The 18,614-nt window shown below is 46.5% G+C and overlaps 1 protein-coding gene across 2 annotated transcripts in view; it reads right to left on the bottom strand.

Moving 5' to 3' along the window:
• Window positions 1-2,270: 2,270 nt before the first annotated feature.
• The window catches only part of LOC109139484 (uncharacterized), a 20,944-nt gene continuing 4,600 nt past the window's right edge, over window positions 2,271-18,614 (bottom strand). Inside the window, exons 2-6 of one of the 2 annotated variants that reach the window (XM_019263322.2) lie at window positions 8,524-8,756; window positions 7,176-7,362; window positions 6,971-7,066; window positions 6,379-6,886; window positions 2,271-5,480 (exon numbers count right to left, since the gene is read on the bottom strand). In XM_019263322.2, the coding sequence (XP_019118867.1) occupies window positions 4,549-5,480; window positions 6,379-6,886; window positions 6,971-7,066; window positions 7,176-7,362; window positions 8,524-8,756 (1,956 nt within the window). In that variant the 3' untranslated portion in view covers window positions 2,271-4,548. Of the gene's footprint in view, window positions 5,481-6,378; window positions 6,887-6,970; window positions 7,067-7,175; window positions 7,363-8,487; window positions 8,757-18,614 lie in introns of both variants that reach the window. The other variant, XM_019263321.2, reaches the window with a different exon arrangement.

The raw sequence follows: 18,614 nt of genomic DNA on the forward strand, positions 1-18,614 counted from the left end.
AAAAATATTTAAAAATGTTTAAACTGTTTTCACTGATTTAAAACTTAAAAATTAAAACCTGCAATTTGTTTGAAAATTTCTTCTGATGGGGGAAAAAAAATTACCTGTTTTTGTGTTTTTTATTTAAAAAATTATTTTAATTTTTTAAATAAAACTTGACAAAGAAAAAAAATGTTTAGTTTTAACAGAAAACTAAAAGTGAAAAAAAAATGTAATTCATAACAAGAATTAACAAAACATTGAAAATGTCTCATTAAGGAGAAAACTGAGGTTAAAGTTCATTTTTCATGTGTTTCGTGTGTTTGTGTGTTTTGTGTGTTTGTGTGTTTCGTGTGTTTGTGTGTTTGTGTGTTTGTGTTTCTATGTGTTTGTGTGTTTCGTGTGTTTGTGTGTTGCGTGTGTTTGTGTGTTTCGTGTGTTTGTGTGTTTTGTGTGTTTCTGTGTTTCGTGTGTTTGTGTGTTCGTGTGTTTGTGTGTTTCTATGTGTTTGTGTGTTTGTGTGTTTTGTGTGTTTGTGTGTTTTGTGTGTTTCTGTGTTTTGTGTGGTTGTGTGTTTGGTGTGTTTGTGTGTTTCGTGTGTTTGGTGTGTTTGTGTGTTTCGTGTGTTTCTGTGTTTTGTGTGGTTGTGTGTTTGGTGTGTTTGTGTGTTTCGTGTGTTTCTGTGTTTTGTGTGTTTGTGTGTTTCATGCTGTGTTTGATTCCTCGGAGCTGCATTAGAAAGATTTTCTGACCCGTCTGTCTGAATCTATGAAGTCAGCCGAACGTCTCGTCTCCTCAAACTGTGGATTCGTTTCATTTTATCACGTTTATTATGAAGCGGCTCAGTATTTAAATGTTTGTTTATGACGGAGTGTTGCTTTAAACAGAGAGGACATGTCGGCCTGTACACAGAAACTTCAGCTGCGCTCAGGTCAAGAATTAAAAACAACATCAATGTTTAAATGTTCACAGTTTACTGACATTGTTCTACAGGAGTTCTGGGCGATGGAGTTTCTGCTCGTCATGATTCAGGTTTCACATTTGTGAGGTCACAGGATGCAGCAAACAAACAGGAAATACAAAAATCAAATTTTGTCACATAACCCTTCATCTGTCATCGTCACACACACAAACCTGAGCACAACACGTTACGGGGACCCAGTTCCCACAGGGCTCAGAGGACCGGCTGCCCTGCGGGGACCGGACCTCTGATTATTGCACACGGCCCTGAAAGAAACAAAAACCAGTTGAAGCTAAAGAGTCAGGACCAGATTCACCAACATCTCCACTGCTTCAGAACATTTAAAGAGGAGCGAAAGAAATGTTTTTTATTTTCTAAAGTTTAAATTTAAATCGAAGACTTGAAAGGAAAGTTAGTTTTAAAAAACTCAAATGATCTCATAGAGGAATTATTCAACATTTTGAGCGTGACAGAGATGGACACTGATCTCATGCTCGTGTGTCAAACATAACGTTTCTCCTCACATGACTGCAGACTGGATGCCAGGCTAGCCGTTACCCTCCGTGTGCAGTCTGTATGACATCAATCATTTATCTCAAGAACAAAGACACGTAAAAAAACAAAAACATTATGTCAACATCTTCAGAACGTTTCGATGAATCACAGTGAAATTAAAAAACACTTTGGAATCAGTTTTAGTTTAATTAGCTGGTTAGCTGCATACTCACAACATCATTTATACTTTTTAATCCAATTCCAGTCTGACAGGTAAATTCAGCCAGGCTGAAGTTTAAAGGTCCGGTGTATAACTGATTTAATTTCTGTTTAATCACCTGAAACCGCCAAATTTCTACAGTAGCCCAGAACAGACAAACTTAAAACTGTCACCATAGTTTCTCTTTCATGCTCAGTTGCAATTTGCACTTGATCCTTCATGCTGGTCCTTTAATTTAACAAATTAGGTTATTTGTGATTTTAGTGCATCTCTTCCTGTGTTTGTCAAAATAAAAGCCCAATAAAAACGGAGATGCTTTTTCTGTGCTGTTGGGGCGTTAGCATGCTCGCTTTGTATCATAAACATCTATGTGCACACACTAGCAGAGCAGGATGTTAATCGACTCACGGCAAAATAAAGTCTATATAAAACTAATGTGGTTATAAAATATACTTTTACATCATACAGTGATTGTTGTTCTAGATTGTCCACAAACCAAAGACGCACAATATCTTTGGCTAAACACCACGAACAAGTTAGTATCAAACTTTATATCTCATTCACACACACACACACACACACACACACAGTTTAGAAAAGAAATAAATTACACACACACACACACACACAGTTTAGAAAAGAAATAAATTCATTTCACGAGTCAAACTTTGTGACCTGAAAACTCTTCAGGTCTTCGTTTCTTCCAAACCTCGATAGAATATGAAAATAAACTGACATCTTCTTTTTTTAACAAAATTGCATTGAACAGTTTCCTCATGTAACACGTTATCACATCGTAACATTGAACCCCGATGAACATTTCCGTAAGCTGAAATCATATCGGCTCGTAGCAGCATGTCTGTGTGAACGCTCCTGCTGAAGAATCTTTGACAGAATCTGGATGAAAGTTTTAAAAAGTTCCATCGTTTGGTTGAAGTGTTGCTGATATGTACCGAGTCACAAACAGTTCGGTGTGTTATGAAATATGCGAGTTGACATGAGAAGATCGACACCACAACAGGAAGCTGCATTCAGGAGCGCTTTGGCTTAGCTTAGCACAAAGTCTGCAGACATCCAGCCTGGCTGCTCATGAGGTGAATCAGATGTTTCCATCTAAAGCTCCATAAATAACTAGACCCAGCCGATATATCGATTGGTGCAGCTGATATCGGTGTCAGTGCATACATTACAGATTTATCTGATATTTCTCATATTTTCTCACCTCAGGCAGCAAACACTTTTTGTAATAGCAGCCTCATCATTAATATTATCAAAGGTTGTATCAGTGTGAAGAGACAAATGCAGCTTTACAGAATGAAGGAAACTATCATGGAAAGATTTATGATCAACGTCTGATATGTCGTTTGTTTAATCGACACAGAAACCAAACGGCAAAAACAACGTTCCAAGTTTTACAAGGACTTTCTTCTAGTCGGGCTCGCTGTGTCCAGTCTGTATGCTAAAGTAACTGTATTTGTTGTAGCTTCATATTTCACCTACAGATATAATCGATCTTCTCATGTAACTCTCAGCACAGAAGTGAACAAACATGGTGATTTCTGATTTATGACATGCGGAGCAACAGACCAACGTTCACCCTCTAACGGATCTTTAAATCCACTAAACGCAGCAGAAGTCTTCAGAGATACAAACCCAGTTCATTTATTTACACATATCACTCAGGAGGAACCGGACAAAGTGGACACCAGTGTCTTCGAGGCTGTTTGATCATAAAGGTGCAGAAATCCTTCCAACAAGCTGAGAGTGAACACAGCGTCCACCTCTCCTCGTTTTTATGGCACAGAGACTGAAACAAGGCAGAGAATCCAGAAAAAGGAGATGGAGACACTGTTTCACCGATCGCTGATATTTCAGTCACAGGCGGTCCGGTGTGAAGAAACCGTCCGGTCCGCTCAGTGAGTCTGTGAACGCTGCACAGTCTGAAGCTTCGTTACAAACCTCAGCAATCGAGGTTCTTGTCAGACGATGTGTTGGCTTTGTTTCTCTGAGGTTGGTTCGATTGTCATACTTATGATTTGTATTCAGTTCAACCTTTTCTGCAGAAAACTTTGTTGGTCATTTTCCTTGGTAGCTTTGATGACGTTCCTACATCATTCTTCTAATTCTGACCCTTTGCAGAGACAGATATTAAACAACACGACTGAGATCCAGATTCATTAAGATTGTGGCACAGATTTATCTCCCATTTTAGAGTATATGGGGCCTGAAGGTGTGTTTTTATTTTAACGTCACAGAGTCAGAATGGAATCAGACTTTAAATCAGAGTATAAATCCAGTCGCTTCTTGTTTTGATTGTCGCACTTTTGGTGTGTGTGGTCGGGATTCTGGTCTTATTGAAAAAGAGATTTTGGATCTATGGAAGAGACACCGGAAACTATCCTGCTAACCATCTGAAATGTGACTGAAACTGAGCGCGCTCCAGGTGGACTCATGGACCAAACTATGACTATGACTCTACCTGTTGTGTTCTGGTTTGGTTTGTTTCATGAACCACCTTCTAAGTCTGAGTCTGACTCGGTCTGTGGTTTAAGGAGAGGGAGCTTTCTGATTGTTTCGTAGTGGTTATGTTAATCACAAACCACCTAAGCTGATATAGGGTTTCGTTCCTGCTGCACACCAGGTAGTTTTTTTGTGCACATGGATTTTGGATTTTTGCCCACGTCCCCTGAAGATTTCAATGAGACTGATTAAATTAAGTAATTACAGCTAATGAGCTCCCTAGCTTGCAAGTTTTCAAGGGACATGAGACTGTGACTGGAATTCTTGGACAGACTTGGAGGACAGATGGTAAACATGATGATCAGTAGATTCATGCCCTCTGTCAGCACTCTGAATGAATCTGGACCGGAGTCTGTGTCAGAGGTTCTTCCCATCAGACAGTAGTAACCGATAACAGAGGGCTGGGGCAGAGCTGACTGTCGCTCTCCACCCGTGTCCCGTGAGTCAGCAGCTCCTCCACAGTCGTCCAATCATCGAGCAGCTTGCTGTTCCTCAGTCGGTTCTGCTTCATGTGACTCAGCTCCAGCACCGTCTGAGACGACAGCGCCCCCTGGAGTCCGCCGGCCTGCTCCTCCGCTCCAACTCTCCTCTCTCTGTGTTGTCGCGACAACGCCAGGTGGCGTCTCCTTTCGGTCCGGCTCCAGTATCGCCCCGCCCACCGCCCGTCCTCTCCGTCCTCATCGCCTTCTCGCTCTCCATCGCCTCGCACCTCCTCGTCCGTCGTGACCTCACTGCGTTCCCTGGCCAATCTGTAGGCTCGGGCTCTGAGCAGCTGGTTCCTGACTGACTTCTGATTGGACAGTCTGGAGCGGGGAGAGGGTGGCGAGTGAGGGCTACGTTGTGGCGCTCCCAGTGTGCTGTAGAAGGGAACAGAGGAACCTTTAGAGTTGCCGGTACGATTCCCGAGGGTCTGAAAGCCGCGCCAGTCTGATGCTCCACTGGAGCCGGACCCAGGACTCTTGGAGAGGGACTCCTCCTCTCTGCTCCGGTTTGCTCCCTGGCTGTTTCTCAGTGCATTCTGATGACTGGGCAGACTGGTTCTGTCTATGCTGAGGTGACTGGTGGGGTGGCAGTTACTGGGATAACTGGCCCTGCTCCTCGGCCCCATCGTGTTGCTGCTTGTATCCGGTTGGCTGTTCTGTCGGTCTGGATTTGTCACGATGGGGTGACTCGCCCTGCGGCGGCGCTGTCCTTCGGTCAAATCTGTTATTGTTCGACTCCTCCCTGGAGCCTCCATCAACCTGCCTCCTCCCTGCTGCTGCTCCAACCACAGCGCCCTCCGCTGGCAGGGCTCAGTACGGCAACCTGCAGACAGAAATGAGTAATCAGGTCCCGAATATTCATCACATATCACATCTAAACACATATTAACCTTTATAGCAAGATCTGCTCGCCTTGAAAGACATGTCAGGTTGGACCACCTTACTTTGGACCTGTAGCGTCTTGGTGTTAAACCAGGTCTCAGACTATGACTTGCTGCATGACCATAGTGATCATGAAGACCTTGTCCACAGACCATCAGCCCGGCCTGGTAAGATGCTGTGGTTTGTTCTGCTTACTAAACAATCAATGGAGGATTTATTTTGGCTCGTCGCAGACACACCTCCACCCAGAAACCAACCCAGTCCACCCAGTCTTCTCGTTTCTTTGGTGATATTCTGCATTGTATGGGGTTCTGTGTGGCTCTTCCACTTCAGACTTTGGTAACATCTTTAGTTTTCTAATTTTTAACTTAACTGAAGTGAATATTATTTTCTTGTAGGGATTTCCCAGAGGAGAAAATGCAGAGACAGGATTTTTCTTGAACACTCCTCCTTGTGGTGGAGTGTTATTGTTTGTTGTTGGCCTAGTAGTTTTGCTTTTGTTTTTATTACAGTCTGTTTTTTAGTCCTGTATGCAGCTGACTAACCTAAAACCTGAAATATTGTATCGGAAACCTGACCAAAGTACCCCTATCACCTGCTCATGTTTTTGGAGCACTCCACCTAAACACATGACTCTGCATTGGATTTCTCTGTCCAAGGGTGTAGAGACAGAGAGAACCGAGAGGCCTGATTGGTTGAAGGAAGTTTTGTTGTTTTTCATTGCACTGAATGTACTGTAGCTGCTGTTGCTAGCTCATTGCGTGTTAACAGGAAGACACGTTATATAAGACACATTGTTACATCAGTTGGATCGTTCAGTGATTTGTAGCTTTACTGACCAACAGAAGGAGAAGGTGGCGAGCGGTGGCGAGGTAAGGTGGGACTCCTCTCGGCTCTGTGGAAGTGAACTGTTGTGGTCGTGCTGTTACCCACAGTGCAGCGGGATGCCTGTGGCGCTCCAGAGTGAGTCATTGGGGTTGTCTCAGGGATGGACTCCAAATCCCAGCGTCCTCTCTGCTCTCGAGGGGAGTGGCCTGAACGGAGATGGTGGGTCTGTCGGTGGGCGTGGCTTCCATGAATCTTATGCAGTCGTCGGTGCTCCCCGGTGCTGACGCTGTGGAAGCCTGAGTCGCTGGGTTCGGAGGAGATCAGGGACTCGGAGGAAGAGGAGGAGCCTTGGGAGGAAGGGGTGTGTCCTGGCAGCGATGACATGGCGTCTGTCTCGGCCTCGGAGAACGCCACCCGGTGGTGTGGGCTGTCAGGGCCACATCCCAGCCCGCTGTCAAGCTCACTCAGGGGAAGGTATCCAAGAAAACGATCAGACCTCCAAGGAGGACGATAGTCGGACTAAAGAGAAGGTGTTTTAGGTATCAGGTCCATTATCAGAAATAAAACAGTTGTGATACTAATCAGTTAAACCAGCTTCTGTACCTGTCTGCTGAAATCCTTTGGCTCCATCTCTTCTGTGTTGTAGCAGCCAATCAGACAGCTCTCGGAGTTAGGCTGGTAGGGCAACATTTCTGGAACCTGGAGTAGAAACAAAAGGTCAGAATGGATTTTAGGTTCATGGATTGTTGTTGTTTTGGTAGAAATAATCCACATAATGATTGGAATACAATGAAACACAATGAATCACCTGGTAGTCCAGTCTGTCCAGGTGATCCAAACTGTAGGAGACACTGGGCAGGTAGGTATGACCCGGGTGCTGGTCATTCGACAGTCTTGGCAGGTAGCCATTGGGTGGATAGATATCAGGCGACATCATCATGCGACTACTGGTGGAGTATAGGTCAGGTGACACGGTCATGTGACCATAGTAAGGCCTGTGTAGAGGAATCAGGTCATGTCAAAGAGAATTCATAGCAGCGCTGCGATAACGTCAGTGTTCATGTACAGCGGCTCCAGTTATCGTTCAGATGGTACGATCCATGATATGCAAATCCCTCTATGAATATTCATAGTCTCCATCAACATGTGTAATCATAGCATGTGTTACACTGACAGCTGTCTGAGCAGGACAACCGTCCACCCTGAATATTTATATGAGCGCCATCACAACATCATGCTGAGCCTGCAAAGTCTTTATTTCATACAGACCTTCATTGTTCTTCACAGTGCTAGCCTTTTTTTTTCTTTGCCCATTCCAAAATGCTTACCAATATTTTGCACCTTGTTTTTACACTTTTACCTCGATCCAAAATTATTTCCACCAATCCAAACCTTTTACCAAGTCCCAAGCTTTCATCCCATATCTAAAATTATACCCATGCCCAAATATTTACTCCACACCCAACCGTTTTCACTCGATTACAACCCTATTCCCAAACTTTGATTTTTGGGTATTTACCCAGGGTTGGATTATTTATTCAAAGTCTCCAATGACCTGGATCATTTTGCCCCTTTGCCAAACCTTTAATCAGGTTTGAATCTACCCAGTCATAACCTATTATCTGATCTCCAAAGTTTCCAAAACTTCAAAACCCTTGACTCAGTTCATGATTTGTCCCAGTCCCAGGATTTTAGCCTTTTGGATGTGTACCTTGCTACATCCTCAGTTTCCCTGCATTTACCCAAGAGGACATCAGTCACATCATTATGTCCTTGTACCAAACTAATCCAAATCCCCGTGCCCCCTAACTGCCTTCATCGTCCTCCATAATTCCCATGACTCTCGGGGCCTCCCAGTGTGTTTTACACTCAGTTACAACCGTTCTGTTATCCCCAAACTTTGACCGTAGCTTTGTAATGTTACCAGGGTAGGTTTCCATTTTTTTTTACTCCTTTACCCAGTCCATGATTTTTACCCTAAATGTTTTCTCAGTGTCTTATCATATACCTCTTTTTTAGCCGGTCCAAAGAGTCGTTTCCAGTCCCAGGAAACTTTTATTTGGATCTGTACCTTACTACGTCCACACTTCCCTGCCTTTCCCCAAGAAAACATCACTCACATCATGTCTTTGTCCCATTGCTCCAAGAGTACCGACCCTGCACTGTAGCTGTCTCCCTGGCGTTCGTCTCCCTCCATCAGTCCCATGACTCTCAGGGTCTCCCAGTGTCTTTCTGTTGGAGCGCTGCACTCCATCGCACAACGAGACTGCCGCCGCCTGTGGCCACGCCCCCTTCTCCCCTCCACCTGCATAGTGATTGGCTGGCCATACTCGTCCACAAAGTGCAGCTCCTCTCGGTGTCGGTGATGAGAAGGTTCATGAGTCTTGGCCTGACCAGAAGGAACATGACCAAGAAAGAAATCAGAGGAAAGGCAGCCTGCTGGGTTAAAGAGTTCAGAGACGATTACCTGCTTCAACAGGTATGATCTGCAGGGCAGGTGAAGGACAGAGGTACAAGGTCAGTCAGTTCTTTAGTTTCTAACTTCTTGGCATGCTTCACTACGATTGTGTTACATAACACATGATTCACAGTCTATATTTAAAAATATAAAAGATTGAGCCATCATGTAAAAGTTAGAGAGCAGCTGATCTTCTCACTGTAGGTTTGTTAACGTGGACTCTCAGTGAAAGAATGACCTAACAACACTTTACTGAAGTACTGTGCTGAAGTACACCTTCCATGTACCTGAGAATTTACATGTTGTGGTACATAATATTAATACACAGACTATCCAGACACCTCGTGAAAATGAATGTGATATTTGTCCGTTATTAATAATATAATTACTGTGGCTGCTGTTTGCTCAGTTCGAAGATATTCATTCATTCATTCATCATAATCATAATAATAATAATCATAATCAATTCATCATAATTCAGATATTCATTCATTCATCTCATTCAAACTGAACCGTCAGTTATACTGGTGCTTTATTTTTAGTTTTAATGTGTTTTCAACCCAAACACCAGTTCCTATTATGTAAAAAGCAACTTAAATAAACCTGATTTTGATTCAGATATCCATCCACCATGAAGGTTTGTCCTCGCACTGTCACCAAGTCTTTGCTCATGGTGTGAATTATCTCTAATATTATAAAGAATACAGTCTGACCTGCTCTGTCATGAGAAAACGTTAACGGCTACATTAGATCTAAGTGTGCCGGCTAGTATTAAACTAAATCAAAACAACTCAACCTCATCGGGCTAATTAACGGTCTGAAGCTTGACATATAGTCACAGCAGGTGATCACTGCTGCTGTGAGAGGTTCAAATCTCATTCCTACAACTCGGAGACAAACCCCTGCTGTTATTTTATTTCATTAAACTGTGTCCAGAGTCCAAAGAGATGACAGAACTTTAACCGTGTTTGTGCTGTAGCATCACGTGTGAATGTTGAGATGTTAAAGAGACTCCGTCTACAGCAGCAGCACGATGTAGGTCAGCATTCAGCAGCAGCCTTACGGACCTCTGAACCGGGCCTGAGGCCACACACACACACACACACACACACACACACACAGTCCCAGAAACCTCAAACAGACAAACACAAAGACACACACACACAAAGAACCGGTCCATACATGCAGAAACTGAGTGATGTGCTATACCCTGCAGAGTGAACGCTTCACTGAACTCTGACAGTAACACAGACTGATCGCTCTCTCTCTTCATCTGTCTCTCTCTCTTCATCTCTCTCTCTCTCTTCATCTGTCTCTCTCTCTTCATCTGTCTCTCTCTCTCTTCATCTGTCTCTCTCTCTCTTCATCTGTCTCTCTCTCTCTCTCTCTTTTATGAAGCTTTGACTCAGTTTTCAGCGTCAAAGTGCGACTCTCTGCAAAATGTGACACTCCTTGTTCTCAGCACAAAATCACAGCGAGCATGCAAAGTGTCAAATGCAGCCGAGCTTTGTGAAACTATCAGAATGTTTCATTTGATCCTGGAAATCTAAAAAGAACTGATCTGCCAAAAACAAACAGCGGAGTTTATCTCCTGCTGATCCACACTGACCTGTGATCAGCTGAACATTCGTACGTCTGTTCTCACTCTATGTAACTTTGGGCTCCGGGTCGGGAGAAGTACGTAACGCTTTACGGCACTAAGTCACACAGCAGCAACTATTTCACTGATTCTGGTGAAACTGGATCATATTTTATGGAGGAAATGTTTTCTGGTTTTCCCTCTGATGTCCTCCGGCTGCTCCGCCTCAACTCTCTGTGATTTACAGAGTTTATGATGGACAGTGAAGTAACCTGCTGACAGCTGTAGCTGCTGTTAGCTCAGTTCGTCAGCTTGGCAGTGAGCTCAGAGCGGCGGGTACCCGTCGCTCTGAGCTCACCGCCAAGCTGACGAACTGAGTGTTTGTACCAACAGGCGTTATGGACGACCAGGAAGAAGAAGAAGAGGAGGTAACCAGGCTCAGCAGCTTCTATGGACATGATGGCAGAGGAGAAGAGAGTGAAGAGGACGCTGACGGAGGAAGCTAAGAAGAGAAAACTTTTGATCAGAAAGGTAATGTATAATATCAAACAAAATACTCGAGTACAGCTGAACATGGTTTACCACAGTGGGATTAACTCTCTGAATCACAACATACAACAAAAAAAAACAAACAAAAAAAAAAAAACTGTTCCTTCAACAGCTCGGTCTTCAAGTCTCAGCTCGGTCCTTCAGATCTTCAGCCTCGGCTTTCAGTCTTCAGCTCGGGTTTAGGTCGCCTCCCTCACCACAGCCTCAACCACTCCCCCCCCACTCTCCGTCGTCCCACCCCCCCCCATCCCGTTGTTCTTTTCGTCCCCCCCCCATTAGAAGCCAGCTTCGGTCTTCAGTCTTCAGCTCGAGCGTCCAGAGTGCGGGCTTCAGTCTTCAGCTCGGTCACTTCAGCGTCGGTCTTTCAGTCCCTTCAGCTCTGTCTTCAGCTCGGTCCCTGCAGGTCTTCGAGCTTCAGAGTCAGAAGCAGCTCGGTCTTCAGTCTTCCAGGCTCGGTCTTCAGACTCGGGTCTAGTACTTTCAGTCTTCACTCGGTGTCAGCTCGGTCCCTTCAGGTCTTCAGCTCGGTCTGTTCAGTCTTTTCCATTCCCCTTCACAGCTCGGTCCCTCAGTTCTTCACAGCTCGGTCTCAGCAGTCTCAGCTCGGTCCCCCTTGTCAGTCTTCAGCCTGTTAGGTCTTCAGCTCTCGAGAGGATCAGTCGTTGATCTTCCATCACGCGGCTGGCGCTGGAATGCAAACACACATTGGCGTCTGACTTCCTTGGAGGGGGGTGAGTTGAACTCGTTTCTGGCAGCGGCACAACTCAGGGAGAAATAGACGTCGAGTCACATTTCTTCTTTGTACGAGCTGAGAGTGGCAGTGAAACTTTCTGCTGTTTGCTCTCATTGTCTCAAAAGAAGGAAGACCAATTATTCAGAATTTCTGTAGGTATCATCAGCGAGCCGGCTTTGTGTTCATGATCTACATTTAAATATCAAGATCGTGAATATGTTGCCCATGTAGGATGTAGTGTAACATCCATAAGCATAGAGACCACCACCCATTTATGTACAAACTGTCAGCCTCTTCTAAGATCAGCGTGTCCTCCACCAACATACCTGTGCACACTCGGGATGGAAGACCACGCTGATACTCTCTGAGACCAAACCTAGCTGTTCCTTGCAGCTGAAGACCGACTGAAGACTGAAGACGCTAACCCGAGTAGACAGAGCTGAAGACGGAAGCCGAGCGAATGAAGACCGAGCTGAAGAGGAACCGAGCTGAAGACCGCTGAAGACGAAAGCCGAGCTGAAGAACGCGAAGCTGAAGACAAGCTGAAGACCGAGCTGAGACCGAGCGAAGACTGAAAGACCGAGCTGAAGACCGAGCGAAGACAACTAGCTAGAGAAAAATCAGTGTAGGTTGTGATTAGAGAGTGAAGCCCAGTGTGGTAAACATGTTCAGCTTGTATATGAGTATTTCGTTCTGATAACATTACTACTGAGAAAACTAGTGAGTCGACAACCTTTCTCTTCTTAGCTTCCCTCCCCGTCAGCGCCTCTTTCACCTCTCTTCTCCTCTGCCATTATTCCAGAAGAAGAGAAGAAGACGGAACTTTCAGGCCCATGGTCAGCGCATTGCTTCTTCTTCTTTTTCTTCTTCTTCCCTTCTTCCCGGTGGGTCCAACATCCTGGGTACAAAAGCACGTAAAACTCCCCCGGTGTCTGAGCTCACAGTCTGGCGAACAACTGAGCTAACATGAGCTAACAGCAACTACAGTTTTCTTGCCCATGGTGGATGTGTTGGTTCTCTCTGGCTCGTAAAGTGATCGTATGTTCCTGGACAAACCGGGACCGTGGTCAGTGGTCCGTAGTTTTGGTCGTGCAGATTAAAATATGAATAACTAGAAAAGTCCTGAAACAAATCTGGATGGATGGATGGGTGGTCATAGATAGTCTGTGAGCTGTGACGTGTTCTTTGTCCAGTTGTACTCAGTTTTACGTCCTCTCTTTCGACTCATAGCGAGTATCTTCATGATGGCGCCTGGTGTAAGTTATGGTGACCTCAGCAGCCGTCAGATCGAGTTTTGGATCCTCCGCTCTTAGCTTTGCAGGTCTGCAGGAAGGCAGCTGATGAGCATCGTGCTCGAGGATCGAACGTCCTCCGATGTGCGGTAGCTCGGAGAACCGGCACTGATCCTGGCTTGATGCGTTGAACCACGGACGGGTCCGAGTCTTTTCATCGCCGAGGCGTTCAGCCAGAACGTGACGTCAATGAAAACATGGCCAAGCTGAAAAGTCGGCAGATCAGCACGGAGATGCGTCTCAGCCGTTCTAACAGACTGAGAGAGACGAGAAGCATCTCAGTACCACCACAAACAATCATTCCAGGAAGAATCGGCTCAGACGGGACTGAATCTGTGGAGGGAGCCGGGAGCACTGTGTGTCCGGAGCTGTTTCAAACACAATAACGGACAAACCAAGTTTGCTCGCTGCTCGCTGTCTGAGTGCTTCTTGTTTGCTCGTGCTGCTGATTAGTCATGCTGGTCTGCTCGGCTGGTGCCTGCGTTCACGAAAGCTGAAAACATGTTTTAGAAATGAAGGAGAGATCCAGGATGGCAGAGCAGAGTGAGGTTCCAGATGTTTAACTCCAATAAATCAGGTTCATGGACTAAGCAATGTAGCCTCGTCAGCAATATTTAATATAAGAACCTCTGTCCAAAACTGACCTTCATGGTATCCAGGTCCGTCTACAAGCATGCTGATAACAGCACAAGTTTGATGTTTAAGTTCTGTGGGGACTTCTCTGTGGGTACAGCGACCCAGCTGGTGGCCATAGTTATGCAAGGGAGATCCGAAGTCGATAAAAAGTGTTGGGGCCGGGATTGCTCTTTCAGGTCCAGTAAATGTGAAAGCTTAAACAGGTACAGATGTTGAGGTCACGCGTTAACTGTTGAGGTCCGCAATGTTGAGGTCCGGTAATGTTTGAGGAGGTAGGTTGGCCGGTATGTTGGGTGGAGTTGGTCCGGTACGATGAGGGTCAGTCATGTTGAGGTCCGGATGTTGAGGCTAGTCTGTGGGTCAGCTGTTGAGGGTCTCAGGTAGTTTAGGGCCGGATGTTGAGGTCGTCAGGTAGTTGAGGGTGTAGTTGAGGGCCAGCATGTTGAGGGTCCGTGGGCCGCATGTTGTGGTCCGGCATGGTTGAGCCGGTATGTTGAGGCTTGGGTATGTTGGAGGGTCCCGTATTTGAAGGGTCCGTGAATTTGGGGTCGGAGTTAGGTTGGTATGTGAGGGTCCGGTATGTTGGGAGGAGTCCACCTTTGTATTTGGTCATATGGGGTTCGTTGTTGAGGGTGGATGGTTGAGGGGTATCGGTATTTGAGGGTGCCGTAGGTGGAGGGTCCTGGGGTTATTCGTATGTAGGGTCCGGGAATGTGGGGGCTGATGGTGGTGTAGGAGGGTTCCTAGTGTATGTCCATGTTGAGGGTCGTTGTAGGGCCTGTTGGAGGAGTTTGGTGATCATGTGAGTAGTTGTGGGCGTAGGGGATCGTAGTGGTCATGTGGAGGGTCAGTATGTTGAGGCCGTATTTGAGGGCGTATGTTATGTGAGGGTCACTTGGGTGGCATGTTGAGGGTCCGGTATGTTGAGGGTCCGGGTATGTGAGGGTCCCCGTATGTCAGGTCTGGTAATGTTGAGGGTCCGGTATGTTGGGTCGGTAGTGGGCCGGTATTTTCAGGGTCTGGTATGTTGAGGGTTCGTAATGTGTTGAGGGCTTGGTTATGCAGGGTGTTGAGCCGGGGCTGTATGTTGAAGGGTCCGTGTATGTTGGGCGGTCATGGCTGAGGGTTGCGTTGGTTGAGGGTCCATGTGTCGTGTGAGCTTGGTTGTAGGGTCCCCAGCATGTTGAGGGTCCGCTGTAGCCGTACACATCAGCTGCTTCTCCGGTCCGTGTTCGAGTCTGGTCTGTTTTAGTTTAGGTACAAAGACGTGTTCGGATCAGGGAAAGATCGTCAGGCTTGGAGAGTGCGTGTATCACGGAGACCACAGGCTGCGTTGTGGATGTAAAATGTTGTCGATACCAACACTAACTATCCTCACACTGCCCCTAGTCAGGACTGTTTTTTCCCCAAACCAACATTTCCCATCCACTCTGTCCTCACACGTTTCAGATAGGAAAGTGTGGCAGCTCGGATGTCACGCTCCAGTTCTTCGTCCAGAGAGGAAGGCAGCTCAGCTGGGGATGCTGCGCAGTAACAGATTCTTTTGCTCTAGGCACAGCGCCGCGCATCAAACCATCGGCAGAGTGTTCAGTCATGCAGGCTCGTTCGGACGTGGAAGGTGCAGTTCACCTGCAGGCCGAGGTGCCCTTGACAGGTACCCAACCCCTGCCTGCTCCTCAGATTAGCACCAGTGTGCTGGCTCATCCTCACGGTTGTGTGTCCATGAGCTCTTTTGTAAATACTCTTCAATCTTCTAAACTTGCTGCCAGCTGTAGCTGCTTGTTAGCTCAGGTCTGTTAGCCGGGCTGCACTGTCACGGCTCCTTCAGTGACGTTTCTCCAAAACAGAATGCTGGTAAATCGATTGGACACGCTCCCGTTGTGTGATGGACCTAATTCTCCAAGAGAAGAGAGAGACGACGAGCTGACGGGGTCATTAAAGGAGGAAGATGGCACTCTTCATAGAAGTCACGCTAAAGTAAACTGCTGACAGCTGTAGCTGCTGGTAGCTCAGTCCGTCAGCTTGGCGTGAGCTCAGAGCGACGGGTACCCGCGCTATGAGCTCACCGCCAAGCTGACGACTAGTGTTTGTACCAACAGGCGTTATGGACGACCAGGAAGAAAAGAGGAGTACCAGGCTCAGCAGCTTCTACGGACATGAGGTCAGAAGGAGAGAGAGTGAAGAGGAGCTGACGGAGGAAGCTAAGAAGAGAAAAGGAGAGAGTGAGGGCAAGAAGCCGCCGGACAAGAGTAAATGTGGGGGACTGGACTTTAGTGGTTGGTGAGAGCTTGGGTGAAATAAAAGGCTGAAAGACAGACCCCGAGCTTGCTGACTCTGCTGGACTAGGGCAGTGAGATCACTGCTGCTGGGGTCTGGTTCTGGTTCTGGTGTCGGTCCTGTACGTGATGTCGCTTCAGTGCACGTTCATGCGGAGTCTGTCGAACTTCACACAAAAAAACACAAAAACAATAATCAATGCAGCACCACACCAACACACTACAACCAAACACGCCTTCAGCCTTCAGAGCTTCTCCTCAGCTCTGTATCTGGTTACCATGTTTTAATCTCAGCTCCACACATCATTTATCCTCTCTCCTCTCGCTTCTCGTCTCTCTCGCCTCTCTCTCCTCTCCTCTCGTCTCTCTCCTCTCTCTCTTCTTGGCTCCTCTCTCTCCTCTCTCTCTCGCCCTCTCCACCACTTGGGCCGAGTGAGTCGACACCATCCTGAACTTTCTCGACTCGCACAGAAAAAATTGAGTGATTTTAAAAAAACAAAAAGAAGAAAGAGAAGAAGAACAGGAGGGAAGGAAAAGATGAACAGATCAGATACAGGAGAGAGAGAGAGTCTGGTGAGCCTCGTCCGCCCACCAGCTCACATCTGCCAACTCTGATAACCCCAATCCCCGGGCCAACAGCTGTGCTCCCTGCACTGCAGAGGAGACTACAGCGTCCCATGATGCCGCGGTGTAAACAGCAGCAGTAAATAGCAGTCGTGGGCAGCAGTCCATCGCAGTAAACCTCCTCTCTTTCTCTCTCAACAGGAAAGCAACACGGGCGAGCGAACGCTGGCTGAAGTAGAGAGGGGCGAGCGAGGCTAAAGAGAAACTGAGAGAGAGAGAGAGAGCGGAGGTGTGGAGAGCAAGCTGTCCGCATCTGACAGCTTCTGCTCTTCTTCCTCTCCTGTCACTCCTCACTCGCTCACTCGCTCTCTCCAACACCATCACAGAGCCCAGATGCAAGGAGGAGGTGGAGGGCGGATGCTCTGATAGGCCGAGAGCAGAGTCAGTTTCAGCATCTCTCTCTCTGTAGCGTCTCTCGTGTCTCTCTGTCCGCCTCTCTCTCTTCTCTCGCTGTCTGTCTCTCTCTACTCTGTCTCTCTCTCTCTGTCTCTCTCTCTCTCTGTCTGTCTCTGTCGCTCTCTGTCTGTCTCTTCCTCTCTCTCTCTGTCTGTCTCTCTCTCTCTCTCTCTCTCTGTCTCTCTCTCTCTTCTCTCTCTCGCTCTCTGTCTCTCTCTCTCTCTCTTTATTTTTTCTCTTTCTTCACACTCTGTTTTTTCTCCTCGTCACGTCCGTCCTCAAGATGGTCTTCCTCCGTCTCTTCCCGGCCTGCGAGCACCGTTTGAGCCGCGACTGATGTTACCAGAGTGTGTGTGTTGTGTGTGTGTGTGTGTGTGTGTTATGGGTCATTGTAAGACGTCACACTGTGTACTGTGAGTACATGTACACGCTGTTCCACTCAGAATATTTAATATTAACTAGAATGGAGGTCCGATACATGTTTAAATAGTATTTAGTATTTATCAGTCACTGAACAAATAAATTGAACTGTGTTAATAAGATGAATAATCTAAAGGAAAACGTGAAAATCATTTAGGTCGTTAAAGGTCTGAGGTTTGACCTGTGGAAAGGTGAAGCTCCTCGGTGCCTACATCAGCTTGTTGATTTGTTGAAAATCCAAAACGTGACGGCAATGGCAACACGTCTGTGAACCGCGTTGCCATCGTTAGCCACTTCTTTTAAAAAGGCAACCAGCAACCAATGGAACACTTCTTCTGGTGTATGAGACGTTTGAAGAGCAGCAGGTGCGCTCCCCGCCCTCACGGTGACCCGGTCCCTCGCCCAGCATGCGCGGAGCTGGCGCTGGCTGAGCCAGAAGAAATTCATTTTGTCAGGATGCTTTTTACTCTGAAGACAAGCTCTAATAAAAAAACACACATGGCTGATTATGTCAAATGATGTCATTTTAGCAACTTTGTGACACCAATACTGGCGTTCCTTACTGAGGACTGGGGCAACACAAGTCAAGCTTAACATTACTAGCAAAGAGTTCTATTGTGGCATATTGAGCTTGGGGTATATTCATATTATATATGACGTGTTGATGAGGGATCATTAACTGGATCTGAGATAATTCATCGTTTAAGTGAAATAATTGAACCTGCTGCGTTATCTGTGAGTATGAAGATGATGAGAGATGTCCTCTGAGAGAAGATCAGGTTGATTACAGAAGATTCTATCAGTCAAATTAATGCAGCTTAATAAAGCTTGCTGCCTCCAGGGAGGCACACACGTACACACCACACCACACACACACCTAAATACAGACACAACTGTGTTACAACTCACAAAGTGTGCATTGCAGCTAGCATCAACGCTACCTTCCAGGGAACATGCCGGACCGAACAGAACCTCTGAACCGCAGTGTCCAGTCTAACATGAACACAGGCGACCAGAACTGCTGACCAGCTGGGTCCAGTCTAACAGTGAAACACAGCGACAGAACCTCTTAACCACAGTGTCCAGTCTAACAGTGAACAGCGACAGAACCTCGGAACCGTGTCCAGTCCGAACAGTGAACACAGCGACAGAACCTCTGAACCAGCAGTGTCCGGTTTTAACAGTGAACAACAGCGAGAGACCTCTGGACCAGCAGTGTCCAGTCCTAACAGTGAACACAGCGACAGAACCTCTGAACCGCAGTGTCCAGTTCTAACAGTGGGG

The sequence above is a fragment of the Larimichthys crocea genome, unplaced genomic scaffold (assembly GCF_000972845.2).
Source record: "Larimichthys crocea isolate SSNF unplaced genomic scaffold, L_crocea_2.0 scaffold148, whole genome shotgun sequence".
In the NCBI taxonomy this organism is placed as follows: Eukaryota; Metazoa; Chordata; class Actinopteri; family Sciaenidae; genus Larimichthys; species Larimichthys crocea.